The sequence below is a fragment of the Micromesistius poutassou genome (genome assembly GCF_964030765.1).
Source record: "Micromesistius poutassou genome assembly, chromosome: 15".
Classification (NCBI taxonomy): Eukaryota; Metazoa; Chordata; class Actinopteri; order Gadiformes; family Gadidae; genus Micromesistius; species Micromesistius poutassou.
The window spans coordinates 8,807,939-8,821,206 of record NC_140285.1 but is presented as its reverse complement, the minus strand read 5'-3'; the positions used below and the strand labels follow the sequence as shown (position 1 = coordinate 8,821,206).

General features: G+C 50.1%; 1 protein-coding gene across 1 annotated transcript in view; it reads right to left on the bottom strand.

The window, feature by feature from the left end:
• magi3a (membrane associated guanylate kinase, WW and PDZ domain containing 3a) overlaps positions 1 to 13,268 on the bottom strand; it is a 103,060-nt gene that overhangs the window by 23,956 nt on the left and 65,836 nt on the right. The window contains exons 5-9 of the mRNA XM_084480150.1: positions 10,856 to 11,030; positions 9,495 to 9,607; positions 8,890 to 8,947; positions 5,856 to 5,962; positions 865 to 1,068 (exon numbers count right to left, since the gene is read on the bottom strand). Coding sequence (XP_084336276.1) covers positions 865 to 1,068; positions 5,856 to 5,962; positions 8,890 to 8,947; positions 9,495 to 9,607; positions 10,856 to 11,030 — 657 coding nt within the window. The remainder of the gene's footprint in view (positions 1 to 864; positions 1,069 to 5,855; positions 5,963 to 8,889; positions 8,948 to 9,494; positions 9,608 to 10,855; positions 11,031 to 13,268) is intronic.

Sequence of the window (13,268 nt, the reverse complement as noted above, 5' to 3'; positions counted from 1 at the left end):
GACAGCAGGGAGAGTCATCTGTTGAGATATCATTCCTATCCAATTCTTGAGAAGAGTTGTTTTGTGTGCGCTAGTATTTCTATGTATCATTGCATTTGGTTTTTGCTTCGTTTGATGCTTTTAGTGCTTACAATTTTTGGCATCACTAAGTGCCACATTATCCCTGTAGTCATAAATCCAACAAAGAGCAACGTGGAGATGTTACTACCTGAAGGCTTGCTAATAGATAGATAGATTTACTTTACTTTATTTAATAGTGTCCTGCACTCTGTCGCTCTCATCACATTGACCCAATCACAGATCAGGTGATCATAGAGTAGCCATGCTGCTGAAGTGTGTACCTCGCTAGCATCGCCATCCATGTTTCAGTGGCGCTATAAACAAGAAATATTGATGAATCGAATAAGGCAAACTCATAACTCATAACCCCGGTGGGCCAGACAGCGAGCCTTGAGGCCCGAGAATTGTATTTTATATGGCTCTGTGTAAATGGGAGTCCTGCCCATAGCCAGGAGCAGGGGTGACAGATGTTACACCAGTGTGTGTCGGGGTCAGTGCTCTGCAGTGCAGCACTTTAGTGATTGAACAACTTGACAGCCACAGCAGTACAGTGCCTCTGCATGCTTTCTCTCAGTCCAGGCAAAGGCATGCAATGTGTATGTGTCAAAGTGCACATCTAACTTGCACAAGTACATTGTTGTACTTGTACTCTTTTTTTTTTCCCCCCAACTAAGGCAGTAGTGTCTCCTATTTTGGGATTCAGCCCCACCCCCAACCTGGTCCAAGTAGGTCTATCCAGGCCTGTTTGACGACACACACACATCATCCCCACCCCCCCCCCTCCCCCGGCCCAGTGTGGGTTACCTGAGGCGATCTTGTTGTCGTGGGCGGCGGGGCCGTCCGCCAGCACGTTCTTGACCTGGAGGAACTCGTCCGGGCGGTCCCCTCCGATGATGGTGAAGCCAAAGCCCAGGGGGCTCTTCCTGAGCGCCGTGCGCAGGATGTTCCCCTGCAGCTGGGCCGGGTCCCGCGTGAACACCCGCCCGGCCAGCGCCCGGCCCGCCTCCTCTGTAACGAGTCGGCGGTAAATGGTCAACGGACTGCATTCATACAGTGCTTCTTTGTAACCCGTAGGCCACCCAAAGTGCTCTACAATATCGCCTCACATTCACCCATTCATACACGCATTCACAGACCGACGGCGGCGTCGGCCATGCGAGGCGACGAGCTCGTCCAGCTCGTCCGGAGCAGTTCAGGGTGAGGTGCCTTGCTCTGGGACACCTCCGCACTCACAGCTAGGCGGAGCCGGGGATCGAACTAGCAACCTTGCGGTTTCCAGCCAACCCGCTCTACCTCCTGAACTGCATGCCGCCCTATAATATATATATATATATATATATATATATATATATATATATATATATATATATATATATCTGTGGTGGGAGCAGCATCCCAGGGGGAGACGGAAGAGAGAGAGAGAGAGAGAGAGAGGTGGGGTTGGGGGGGAGGCAAACGAGTGGAGGGGAGGTAGAAATCATTAGGCATCCTAATAAGCACCTGCTTAATTGCGAGGCGGCACATTTGCCTTTTAATGCAGAAGCTAATGTCGAGTCAGATTACTTAGAAATAAATTGTAATGGCGGTTAATATCCTACACCTCTTAGCTGGGCCATCAATAGCCCAGCTAAGAGGAGTAGGATATCTTTGTTTTTTATTTTAAGAGGTGGAGAGAGTGTATTGCTTATCATGTGACGTGCACACCTGTATGTTCACACTCTTTGTTTGGTCCGGACTGTCGGCAGCCCATCTGTCGTCGCCCTGACAACATTACCACGGTGACAGGATGTCGGCCTCAGCTTCTAATTACCCTGACGCTTCTTTAAATAACATGCATGGAGCCTTGTTTCAGTTTGTCACACACACACACACACAGCCCTGATATATTGACCAAAGCCCAAAATGGGGTGTTTGCTTTCTATGGCTCCCCACATGCGCCCCAATACACAGCTATTGGTCCACAATAAGATGTGGATGATGACATCAGTATCTGGTACCTGTTATCATTTGGTATTTGTAAAAAGAAATACTATTGCGTGCCACCTTGTATGTTTCAAGACAAGCTTGTTTGAAGCAAGGCATTGCGGTGATTGTGAGGGATTATCCACGTTTGAATGACATGCAAGGATGGGGAGATGCTTGGAGACTTATGGCGTCTTCAAAGGAACAGCCCACACGTGGCGGTGGCTGTATCCTATTCTGATGAAATCGCGCGTTTGAAAATGGCAGATGCCAACGCTCCGATTTCGTAGGTATATTGAAGCCTATACACGCACACACCATTCCCCAAGCATGAACAAGTCAGAGAGGATTGTGTTCTGTTCCGTCCCTCTGTCTCTATTCCGGTCTCTGCCCCGATGTATTGTCCATCAGCTCATTTCAATTATTTATTTTCCAGTATAGAATACAATAATTACTAGTTATTATTACTGCAGATGGTAGAATAATTTTACCAAATTGTTCACATGATGCAGAAAAAAACCAAGAGACACAAGCTGGAGAGAGAGACAGAGAAAAAGACAGAGAGAGAGGGAGGGAGAGAAAGTGTCAGAGGGAGAGAGCAAGGGAGACAGAGAGGGAGGGAGAGAGAGTGACAGAGGGAGAGAGCTAGGGAGATGGAGATGGAGAGACAGAGTGACAGAGAGAGAGCGAGGGAGAGGGAGAGAGAGAGTCAGGGAGAGAGAGAGACAGTGAGAGAGAGACAGAGAGAGCAATGGAGAGAGAGAGAAATGCAGTTAGCCTTGACAGAATGAGGGACAACTCCATTCCTGCTTCACTCGTCCATGTTTGTGGTGCTTGCGTCGGAGTGAGGGTGCAGCCTGTTGCCTGCTGCTGTGTCTGCACGGAGGTCTTCCACTAACACTTCCCACACTGATAAATGAGAGGACATCAATCTCATTAGTGAAGCTAGAGACAGACCACCCCCCCCCCCCCCCCCCCCCCCCCCCCCCCAACCTCAGTCCTAACCTCTCCCTCCACCCCACTTCCACCCAAGGGCCCTTTCTCATTCTGTCTCACTTTCTCTCTCCCGCCCTCCTCCCTCTCTCATGGTTTGCATAATTGCGCCGCAATTGGCTGATGGATTTCGACCGCATCGGGGAGAAGGAGCGGGTCAGCGTGATTAACATGACATTTCCATGTTTCATTGGTCATCAGTATCGGAGGGCTGTTTAGTGCCACCTCTATGCAAATGGAGGATGACTGCTCATCTCCAGGACGGGTATGGTGCTCACTGGTGCAGTGTGGCTGTGTTTGCTGCATTATGTTCTGATGCCTGACATATGCCCCACATACGTGCTGATGACTGACATACAGCCTTGACGGCTTAACCACCACAAGCTCACTGTGACCAAGGGAGAGGGAGGGGGAGGGAGAGGGGGAGAGAGAGAGATGGAGACAGAGAGGCAGAGAGAGATAGACAGAGACAGAAGATGGAGAGAGAAAGAAAAAGGCAGACAGAGAGAGGCAGACAGAGACAGAGACAGAGGGGGACGGAGAGACAGAGAGGGAGAGAGAGAGAGAGAGAGAGACAAGATGAGAACGCTCCAGCTCACATGGTTCTTGAAGCCCTGGGCCCCAAAAAAAAGCATCCCAGTCCATTTCCTCGGGGGCGGCGGGATTATGCGACATTGCATAATTACATACATGGTGTAATTACTGGGTGCAGTCAGAGCCCGGTCACAGCCCGGTCAAAGTCTGGTCGTGCGCCGGTCACCACAGAGGAGAGGGGGGGGGGGCGGGGGGCGACGGGGGTCATCGGCGGAGCCCACGTGTGCTCCCCCCCTTCATTCATTCCTCCTCATTGTGGAGGCATTGAGGTGCAGACCAGCCTTGAATTCACTGAATTCACATCATAATTGGTGCAGGAGTGGCAGACTGCACGCGATGTGCTGGGAGCGCTGGTGGCTATGTCGGTTCCTCGGGGTGTCTGGGCTATAGTTTGAATGTTAATGCTGCTTTTGTGTGTGCGTGTGTGTGTGCGCGCGCGTGCGTGTATGCGTGGAGCGGTCACTGACTCGCACACCTTATTAGCACCGAGCGGGTCCCCCTCATTACAGAGGCTTCCTCCGAGAGGGGGAGCAGCTCAGCTCTGGACCGGGCGCGGTCAGAAGGGCCACAGAAATAGAAATGTAATTTAGACATCTGAGGGCGAAGAAGCACCCGCCAATTTAGAAGCCCAGTCATCGCTCGTTATTTCTTTTTTTCCCCCGCTCGCTTTCCTAGTCCATTCCTCTCCACGCCTTTCCTTTCTGTTCAGCTGCGTCTGTTGTAGAGATATATTTTTCTTGCTCCCAGTGAACGAGTGAGGGAGGGAGGGGGGTGGGGGGGGTGGGTTGTGGGGGTTGGGGGGGATGGGTTGTGGGGGTGGGGGTGGGGGGGGGGTGGGGGGAGTGGGTTGTGGGGGTGGGGGTGGGGGGGGGTGGGGGGAGTGGGTTGTGGGGGTGGGGGGTGGGGGGAGTGGGTTGTGGGGGTGGGGGTGATGAAGGGGTGCCCTCCACCTTGCATTATCTCCTCGTCTAAATGACTCCCCACACCCCCAAGTGATGTGTGCTGCTGCATAATTCAACTCCACCGGCGCTTGGAGTACAGCGACTACGCTGCATCACTTCATCAGTGCGCTCGTCAACCACTTAAACATCCAACGCGTACCTTTCGGAGGTTTTTTAGGCGATGAGAGTTTGAAGTGTTGCGTCTGTATTCCTCCTAAGGGCGCAGCATAAACAAAAACTTGTACTTGTAAAAAACTTCCCTTCTGTCATTGTCTGTACATCATTAACCAACTAAAATGCACCAAAGATATCCCCCCCAAAACACTTCCCAATGAGGCAGCGAAAGTAATAAATCCTTGACCTTCCCTATTCTAAATTCCTCCAGAAAATATCTGACGTAACTCAACCACTGGTGATATTCTGGGAAGTGGCGAAGAAAAAATACAATCAAAGGAATACACTTGCTAGTACGTTTCAGACCGTACAGCAAGAGTCAACTATGCCCCCACCCCCACAATTAACATTCCGGATTATTCCGAGTATGGTGAACATCAGATACAATGCTACGGCAGGCGGGGGTCCCCTGCTGTTACCGCTCTGAGCTGGCGCTGTTGCCAGGCTCAAACACTGAATCCAACAGCGTGCAAAGCCTCCAAATGTGAGCACAGAGAGATTTTATAAATGGCATTGGATATCAGGACTTAACCAAAAACCACTTCAAATGAAGCTAATCTGACCGCAGAAGACAGAGCATTCTGAGCAGAACACATGATGTGCAGGAATGCAGGTTCACAGCTTTCCATTGAAGGCTGTAGAATCAAACGTGAACCACCTCGGGTAGAAATACTCTTTTCACGCGTTCGTGCACACATGCTGCCACACACACGCTGCCACACACACACGCCCGGCCACACACGCACACTGCTACACACACACACGCTGCCACACACACGCCCTGCCACACACACACACACGCTGCCACACACACCCTGCCACACACACAGACACACACACGCTGCCACACACACACACGCTGCCACACACACACATTCACCAATAACAGGGAATGAAAGCCAGTTAATACGTCAAAAGATACAGTCTGCCACCCTGGGGACCTGGAGACCGTACAACAGACGTACAGACTGACTCACAATGTCCGTCCCAATGCTCTCTAATTAGGTAGGCCATAACCATCCACACTATTTATACATTTATAATTGAACACTGGTTATTAAGCTAATCATAATAATGCTTCTGAAATAAAAAGCGATTCACAATCAGTGACTCGGGCAGGCGCTGACTCACCGGGGGGTGTGGCTGGTGTCAGCTGACTGGAAGGGGGCGTGTCCACAGTCACCTTCTTCTTCGCCTCCAGAACCGGATTCTCAAACTGGGTCTTTTGGTTGATGTGGCTGCGACAGAGGGAGGGAGGGACAGACGGAAATAACCTGTTAAAAAGATGCTTCCATTAAAGGGTCCCTCAATCGCTATGGACGAAACACCAGGGGGCTGGGAGTGTTGTCAGTGGATGTTGCCAGCAGGTGGTTGTACACAGTGTCTTTTCTAAAAGAACACATACTGACTGTGTTCAAATCAACCCTCTCACCAAATCTCTCACCAAAACAGAAAATAAATCTATACGCAAAAAAAATCAAAACGTGGTGTTAGTCTGCATTCTCTTCATAATTCTAGTGTTTTTCCAAATGTTGTCAAATGTTGTAACAGTTGACGAAAAGGAAACTATCCAACGAAAATCTAAACAAGATCAAGGTCTACAGAAAGGCGGTACTGTCAGCCATGATTCTTGTCTCTGCCACTCATGCAAACCTCCCGATTGCCTGTGGAGACTCGCGCTGTTAAGACTTCAGCTGAGCAGGGATGATACTGCGGATAGACAAGCTGGTAAAGCACTGTACATAGCCGTGCTCATGCCACGAGCCGTACAGAGTGATACCAGAACACATGCTAGGAAATCGTCTAAAACTTGCAATACATTCGAACGTTAGAGATAATATGCTCATTAACCAAAGAAAGAATGGATATAGGAACGGAAGTCATGTTTCGCAAGGCCTATTGATTCCCCAGTTTTGCAATAGTTTCGTAGAACGGCAAAATCAAATTTCCTTTTGAAAACCCTAGTGTTCGGTCTCACCCAAACAGAACTTCTGTCGCTAAACATTTCATTTATTTTTCAGTAACTTAACTCTAAATTTACTACAACAATGTGTCATTTCCGGTTAAAAACAAATTTTAGAGTGCTAGTTTGTATTGGCTTGCACCCTGGCTCAAGTGAGGGGGACGTGCATTTTGACAGAGTGTGGCCACGCCCCTTCTGTAGAAAACTTTTTTTATCCAAAACAAACTTTTCTTTTTTTTCTTATCTAATTTTTGGAATTTCCAGGGCGGAAGTTTTGGTAAAACGGGGAAAGTTATTGAAAGCATGTCAGAGAGATGTAGCTTCCTACATCCATGGAAGATTGCTTTTCCATGGCAGTTTGCTCTTCTGCTCGGAGGGCATATCTGCCTGTGGCGGGGCCTCGGGACCCATGTTTATAACTGTACCCATGATGTGCTGTGAATCATCACACTGGAGACACTTATGCTGTGTGTGTGTGTGTGTGTGTGTGTGTGTGTGTGTGTGTGTGTGTGTGTGTGTGTGTGTGTGTGTGTGTGTGTGTGTGTGTGTGTGTGTGTGTGTGTGCGCGCATGTGTGTGCACATGCATGTGTGTTCCAACTCCACTCTTTATTACTTATAGGACATGACTCAAAAGCCCCTGGAGTGCTTTCGCTTCCTCTCTAAATAACTCTGCATCTCTCCCCCCTGCATCTCTCCCCCCTCCTCCTCCCGTCACACCCCTGCCTCCCAGTCTCCAGCACACCCCCCCGTTCGGGAAGGCATGACGCATGGTGTCGCACGGTCCACGTAATTTCCTTCCATTCAGAAACAATTACAAGCAAATTGGAGAGACAAAAAAAAACAGAGAATGAGGTGGTTCAATTTGTATGACCTCCTCTGCAATAAACGGTCTGATCCAGCACCCCCCACCCCCACACACACACACACACACACACCTGAACCCCCCTCCCAGGGGCCCTCTCTCATTCATTCTCTCTGGAGCCCTGCCTCTCTCTGTGATGGTACTCAAATGAGACACTGCGCCGTTGTTTCCGCTCTTGATTAGATTGGAATAACTTCCCTCTCTTTCCACTCCCTGGCTCTCGGAAGAACTCGGTACAGCCAGCCACTCATCAAGCCTCACTGAACCCCTCTCTCTTTCTCTCTCTCTCTCTCTCCCTCTCTCTCTCACTTAGTCTCTCGCTCTTTTACTCCCATGCATTTTTTCTGAACCAGGGGGTAAAAACAAGGTCAAAGCAGTTTGAATTCTATTACATTTTCTTCACCCTACATCCTTGACAAACAGGCCATCTCCAAGATGCACAGTGAAAGGGACACTAAGTCTGTGGACGTCACGACACTAACATTAGCCTCAACTGTTTGCGCTGGTCTACGCTGTGTCGTCAAAACTAATGGACCGGACCGGGGCTTCATATCGGTGGACAGTTATACAAAGCATAAAAAAAAGGGTGTTACACATCCCTACTCTGCACGGTGATTTTCAGCCCTGGCACCAGCCTGTTCTGACAAGACACCGCCCCCCACCACCACCAGCGACAGCAACTCAAGCACTCCACCCATTACCAGCAGGCCCGGCGGTGTCTCGAGCCATCACCTCTGTGTCCGTGTCCATCCATTATGCTAATCAGCGCTGCAAATATGACACTGATTGAGTAGCACCGACGTAAGCGTGGCAGCCCCGCCGGACCACGGTCCATTCAATTAAGCCATCGTACCCACCACTTACCGGGGAAAGACTATGCGAGGAGGACATCATAGGGAAACAAAACCCAAACCCTAAAACAACGTTTAGATGGAGAGTGACACGTTGGCCTAAATAGTAGTGTTATGGAATGATCCTGATCTCGTCAGGATCATTCCATTCCTCCAAATCTCGTCTTAAATGGAAATTTTGTAATTGTAGTATTTAAATAACTTAAAATACTACACGATGAGATCTGATTTGCACATGGGAGTGCCACAGAGTGCGCAACAGAGCCTGATTGTAATATATAAAAATAACTATTTTTATATTTTATGTTGGGGACAGTAGGCGGGGGGGGGGGGGGGGGGGGGGGGGGGGGGGTTGTGGCCCTCTGAAGGGATAGCCAGGCCTGTCATTCAGTGTGTGACGGTGACTGTTATGTTAATGAAGATGAACTCTGCTGCTGTATGTCCCACGTATGGGACAGCCGCCACCAAGAGAGCAAAGTAGTACTCACTCCACGTAGTAGCTGCCATACTGGGGGTCTTCAATCTTCTCCCAGCCATAGGGCAGATCTGAGGGGAGAAAGCGGGAGGGAGAGAGAGAGAGAGAGAGAGAGAGAGAGAGAGAGAGAGAGAGAGAGAGAGAGAGAGAGAGAGAGAGAGAGAGAGAGAGAGTTTATTGAACAACCACGAAGACAATGTGTGTTCATAGGGATCACCCTGGCAGACGCATGCAGCCAGTGTTGAATCATGGGAGTTGTAGTCGCAGGGCTTCTCGGAGAAACGACCCTTCACTCCATGGGGGTGGGGGTGGGGGGGTGTTTGATGAGTAAAGTGTGCTTGTGTAATTGTACGGATTGCACAAGCAGGTGCTGTAGCAAGACCGCCCCATGCGGAGCTGATTGTAGTTCCGTGATACTATCAAGAGGGGCTTGTGTAAGGCTGCCCTTTCCTCAGAGACATCCCACTGATGGGCTCCCGGCAGGGGTTCAGTAACTGGCTGCTAGTGGTTATAGAGGGATGGGGGCTTACCCTGCATACCAGGTAGTAGTGGGCTGGTTTACCTGGATGCATGCATGGTGGTGAGCGGTGTGTGGATGACTTTTCCGGTGCTACCCACCTACAACCGGCTGATGGGTGGCCACCCTCTCCCCTCCATCGTCGCCCTTCTCCGGGGGCTTGGCCTTCTTGGCGAGCCTTGGGTCCAGCCACGTGGTGGTCTTGCTGTTGTGGCTGTGACATGGAAAGAAAGAAAGAAAGAGGGAGAGAGAGAGAGAGGCAGGGAGAGAGACTGTGAGCGAGAGGGATTCAGTGAAGCATGATGCAGTGAGTGAGGGATAGCGATCTGAAAACACTGAACCAGAAATGAGTGACTTTGCAGCAGTGTCTTTTGCACTGTGAACGTCGATTGCAAACTTTGCCCAGAGGCTGTTGGCCGAATCCAAGCAGCCAGTGGAAAAAAAATTGTTTCCTTTTTCGATCGTTAAATATGACGAAATTAAATAGGGTGCACCTCCCGCTGTGACTTGAGATAAGGCTGTGTAGATGAAAGGGAATGAGGGTGGAAAGAAAAATGGAGATCATAGAGATCAGCTATAAGGAGCAAAGGGTGGAAGGACCAAGTATCAGAAATTAAAACAAGAGAGGCGCAGCGAAGAGGTGGGTACATTGGGTGAGTGGGAGGTGAACGAGGAGCTGAGTGCGGCGGAGCCAGGGAGCTCCATTAAGGGGGAGGGTTCTTCAGCTGGAAGAATGGCCTGTTGATGTGGTAGGGAGGAGCAGGTGATGCTGGCCGTGTGTCACACTTAATGTAAACAACAAAGGTACGTCTGAAAATCGGCAGCAAAACAAACCCTCACATCAAATAAAGCGCTGAAGTGAATCCAGAACATGAAATAGCTGCGAGCCACGATGGCTGGGTGGAGACGGTGGTAAAGAAAGCCGTCATTCCCCTAAAACCACTTTTGTTCCAAACACTGTTGCCCAGCCGAAAGCCGTCTCTAGGGACTCGATTTGTAGAGGTGACCATGAAGGAATTTGGTTTAAATGCGAGTGGGAACAATACAGAGTTGGACATCGTCAAACTGACCACAAATATTTGTGAAGGCGAGAGGTGAAAAGCGGTGAAAACAGGCGAAAACAAGTGTTTGTTCTCGAGCACCGCCGAGGACAAGCCAAGGTCGGTGTTTATCCTCGCCCCGCACAAAAGGCTCCGGCGAGGCTCAATGTGTATCTTGTTTAGCAGGAAAAGAGTACCAACAAATCAGTCTCACGGCAGACTAGCTCCGATCTGGGCGAAAACCGGTTGTTTCACTTTTCCTGCGCTCCGTATTTGTAGAGAAGAAGTATGTCGCTGGAGGCGGGGATCTGTGAGCGTGTAATTAGCTAACAGCAAACCCAAACCAGCCACGGTACACTCATTCCCAGTGGGGAGGCTTAAAACAAGGAACACAAAGTAATAAGGCTGGAGGGACTACTCACTCGATGAAGTAGACCATGCCGGTCTCTGTGTAGGCCATCTCCATGTTCTTGGGCAGGGGCTCCTGGCTCTCGTCCCGGGACAGGGCGGCCCAGGCCTGCGGGTCCATGGCCGCCGCCGACTGGCTGTAGCTGGGCACCGACTTCCTCCACTCGGCCGCATCGGGGTCCGGGTGGTCTGCGGGCGGCGGGCACAGGATGAAGGCGGCCGGGAGGGACACGGAGAAGGGGCGCGGTCGGGAGCAGCCGTGCGGGAGGTGGAAGAAGGACAGGGAGACAGGAGGTGAGTGCATGTAGCCATTGATGCTGTGATGCATGGCTCCCCTGCTTCTCCCTGCTGCTGTACACACCACTAATACTGCTGCTGCTGCTAGGGTTGGAGATATGCTGTCACTACACGTTCACAGAAGGAGAGGGAGAGGGAGAGGGACAGTGACAGAGAAAGGGACAGAGAGAGAGAGAGAGAGAGAGCGAGAGAGAGAGAGAAAGAGAGAGAGACACACACACACAGGATTTGAATGTCAGCAGTGATGATCCGGGAAGTGCCTCCAAGGCAGGAGTGGGGTTGAGTAACACTTAGTGCCCGGCCCGGAGCGCCACGCGCCAAACGTGTTACAATCACAGGGGCTGTTTGCATGCCACGTGTGTGTGTGTGTGTGTGTGTGTGTGTGTGTGTGTGTGTGTGTGTGTGTGTGTGTGTGTGTGTGTGTGTGTGTGTGTGTGTGTGTGTGTGTGTGTGTGTGTGTGTGCGCGCACATGCGTGTGAATACATGTATTCTCGCACGGATGCCTGTGTGTATTCATATATTTGTCTCTTTTTAACAATTCATGCATGTATATTAATGCATCATAAAGGCCCGTCAGCATTTATGAAGGCTGCATTTATCTGTGTTTTCATTCTTTTGCCCCCTTACATAGAACACTCACTCAGCTTGGTTGCGGCGGGGGTGACTATAGAATCACCGGAGAGTGATTGGCAGGTATGTGCTCGGAGAACAACAACATGACAAGAAGTGTATAAAGTAAAACGACAACAAAAAAGACTACAACCACCAGAACACATTTGTATAATAGAAAAACCTCTTTATGGCGTGACCATCAGCCGTACACACACATATTTGCACCTGCTACTGCGTTGGCAGCCTCCTGCTGGGCCCTTTGGCCATGCATCACTCAATTGCCCCCCACTCCCCCTTTTGACAAACCTGTACCGACGCTCCGCATCGTTCGTGTGTTATGTGTATGCAACGTAAAGGGGTGACGTCCTTCTGCACGTGCTGTTGACCTGCATTGGCTCTGCTCTGCTCTCTTCCTTGTTTGCGTTTGCCTAAGGCCTGAAGAGATGTCACATCGATCATCTCCCTCCTGCTCTGCCTCTCTCCCTCTCGCTCAATCCCCAAAATACACGGTTATGGAGCAGCTCTTTCTCCATCATAGTAGTTGTATTCAACAGGGATTTGGTGTGTTGTTTTCTTCTACAACCACTATGGATCACACCAACATGGATCAACCGAGTTGGTTGTGTGACAGAGGAATATTCACGCCTGCTCAAAGTATTATCACGACACTCAGAAGAAACAAGGGGGTGAAAAACATCCCGAAAGAAATCCCTCACGCTTAGCAGACACCTAGAGAGGCGGTGTTTGGTGGGACACCGGTCCAGCTGTAAACCGTATTTTCATGATGAGATGAGCGGATGAGAGCTGAGGATCACACGTGGGCGACCAGACGGGATGCAGACGGATCTGCACACGCGGAGGGGGCATGGTGGAGCGGGGAGTGACAGCAGGCGTCCTGGCTGACAGACGGCGTGCTAGGACGACTCATCGGGCTGAACAAATGGTCATGATGGTGTAAGCGCCCGATACACCGCTGTGGAGCGGGGAGTTTGGTCTTAAAAGTGCAGAAATGACTTGGACACATGGAATGTTGATGGAATGTTTGTCACCCAACAGGACAACCGGCTTTCTTTGTAAATGTGTAATTGCGTATTTCATTACATAATTGAATTTAGCCTTGATTTAATCGATTTATCAAAATATTACCACTGTGAATGTGAACTTATGGTATGAGGTGCATGAAGAATCGTTGGCATGCTGCAACTCTAAACTAATTGGCTAAGTCACCATAGGCTGGGACACCATTCACTGAGACACCATTCACTGTCACACCACTGGCTGTGATGGCACTGGCTGTGAGGCCATTGGCTGAGACACCACTGGTTGAAAGGCCACTGACTGTGACACCATTGGCTGAAAGACCATTGACTGTGACACCATTGGCTGAAAGACCATTGACTGTGACACCATTGGCTGAAAGACCATTGACTGTGACACCATTGGCTTGGACACACAGGGCCTTTAAAGTTGTTTGACTTTGACTTTTTTAATGCAGTTGGTTAGTCAGGATTACCTTG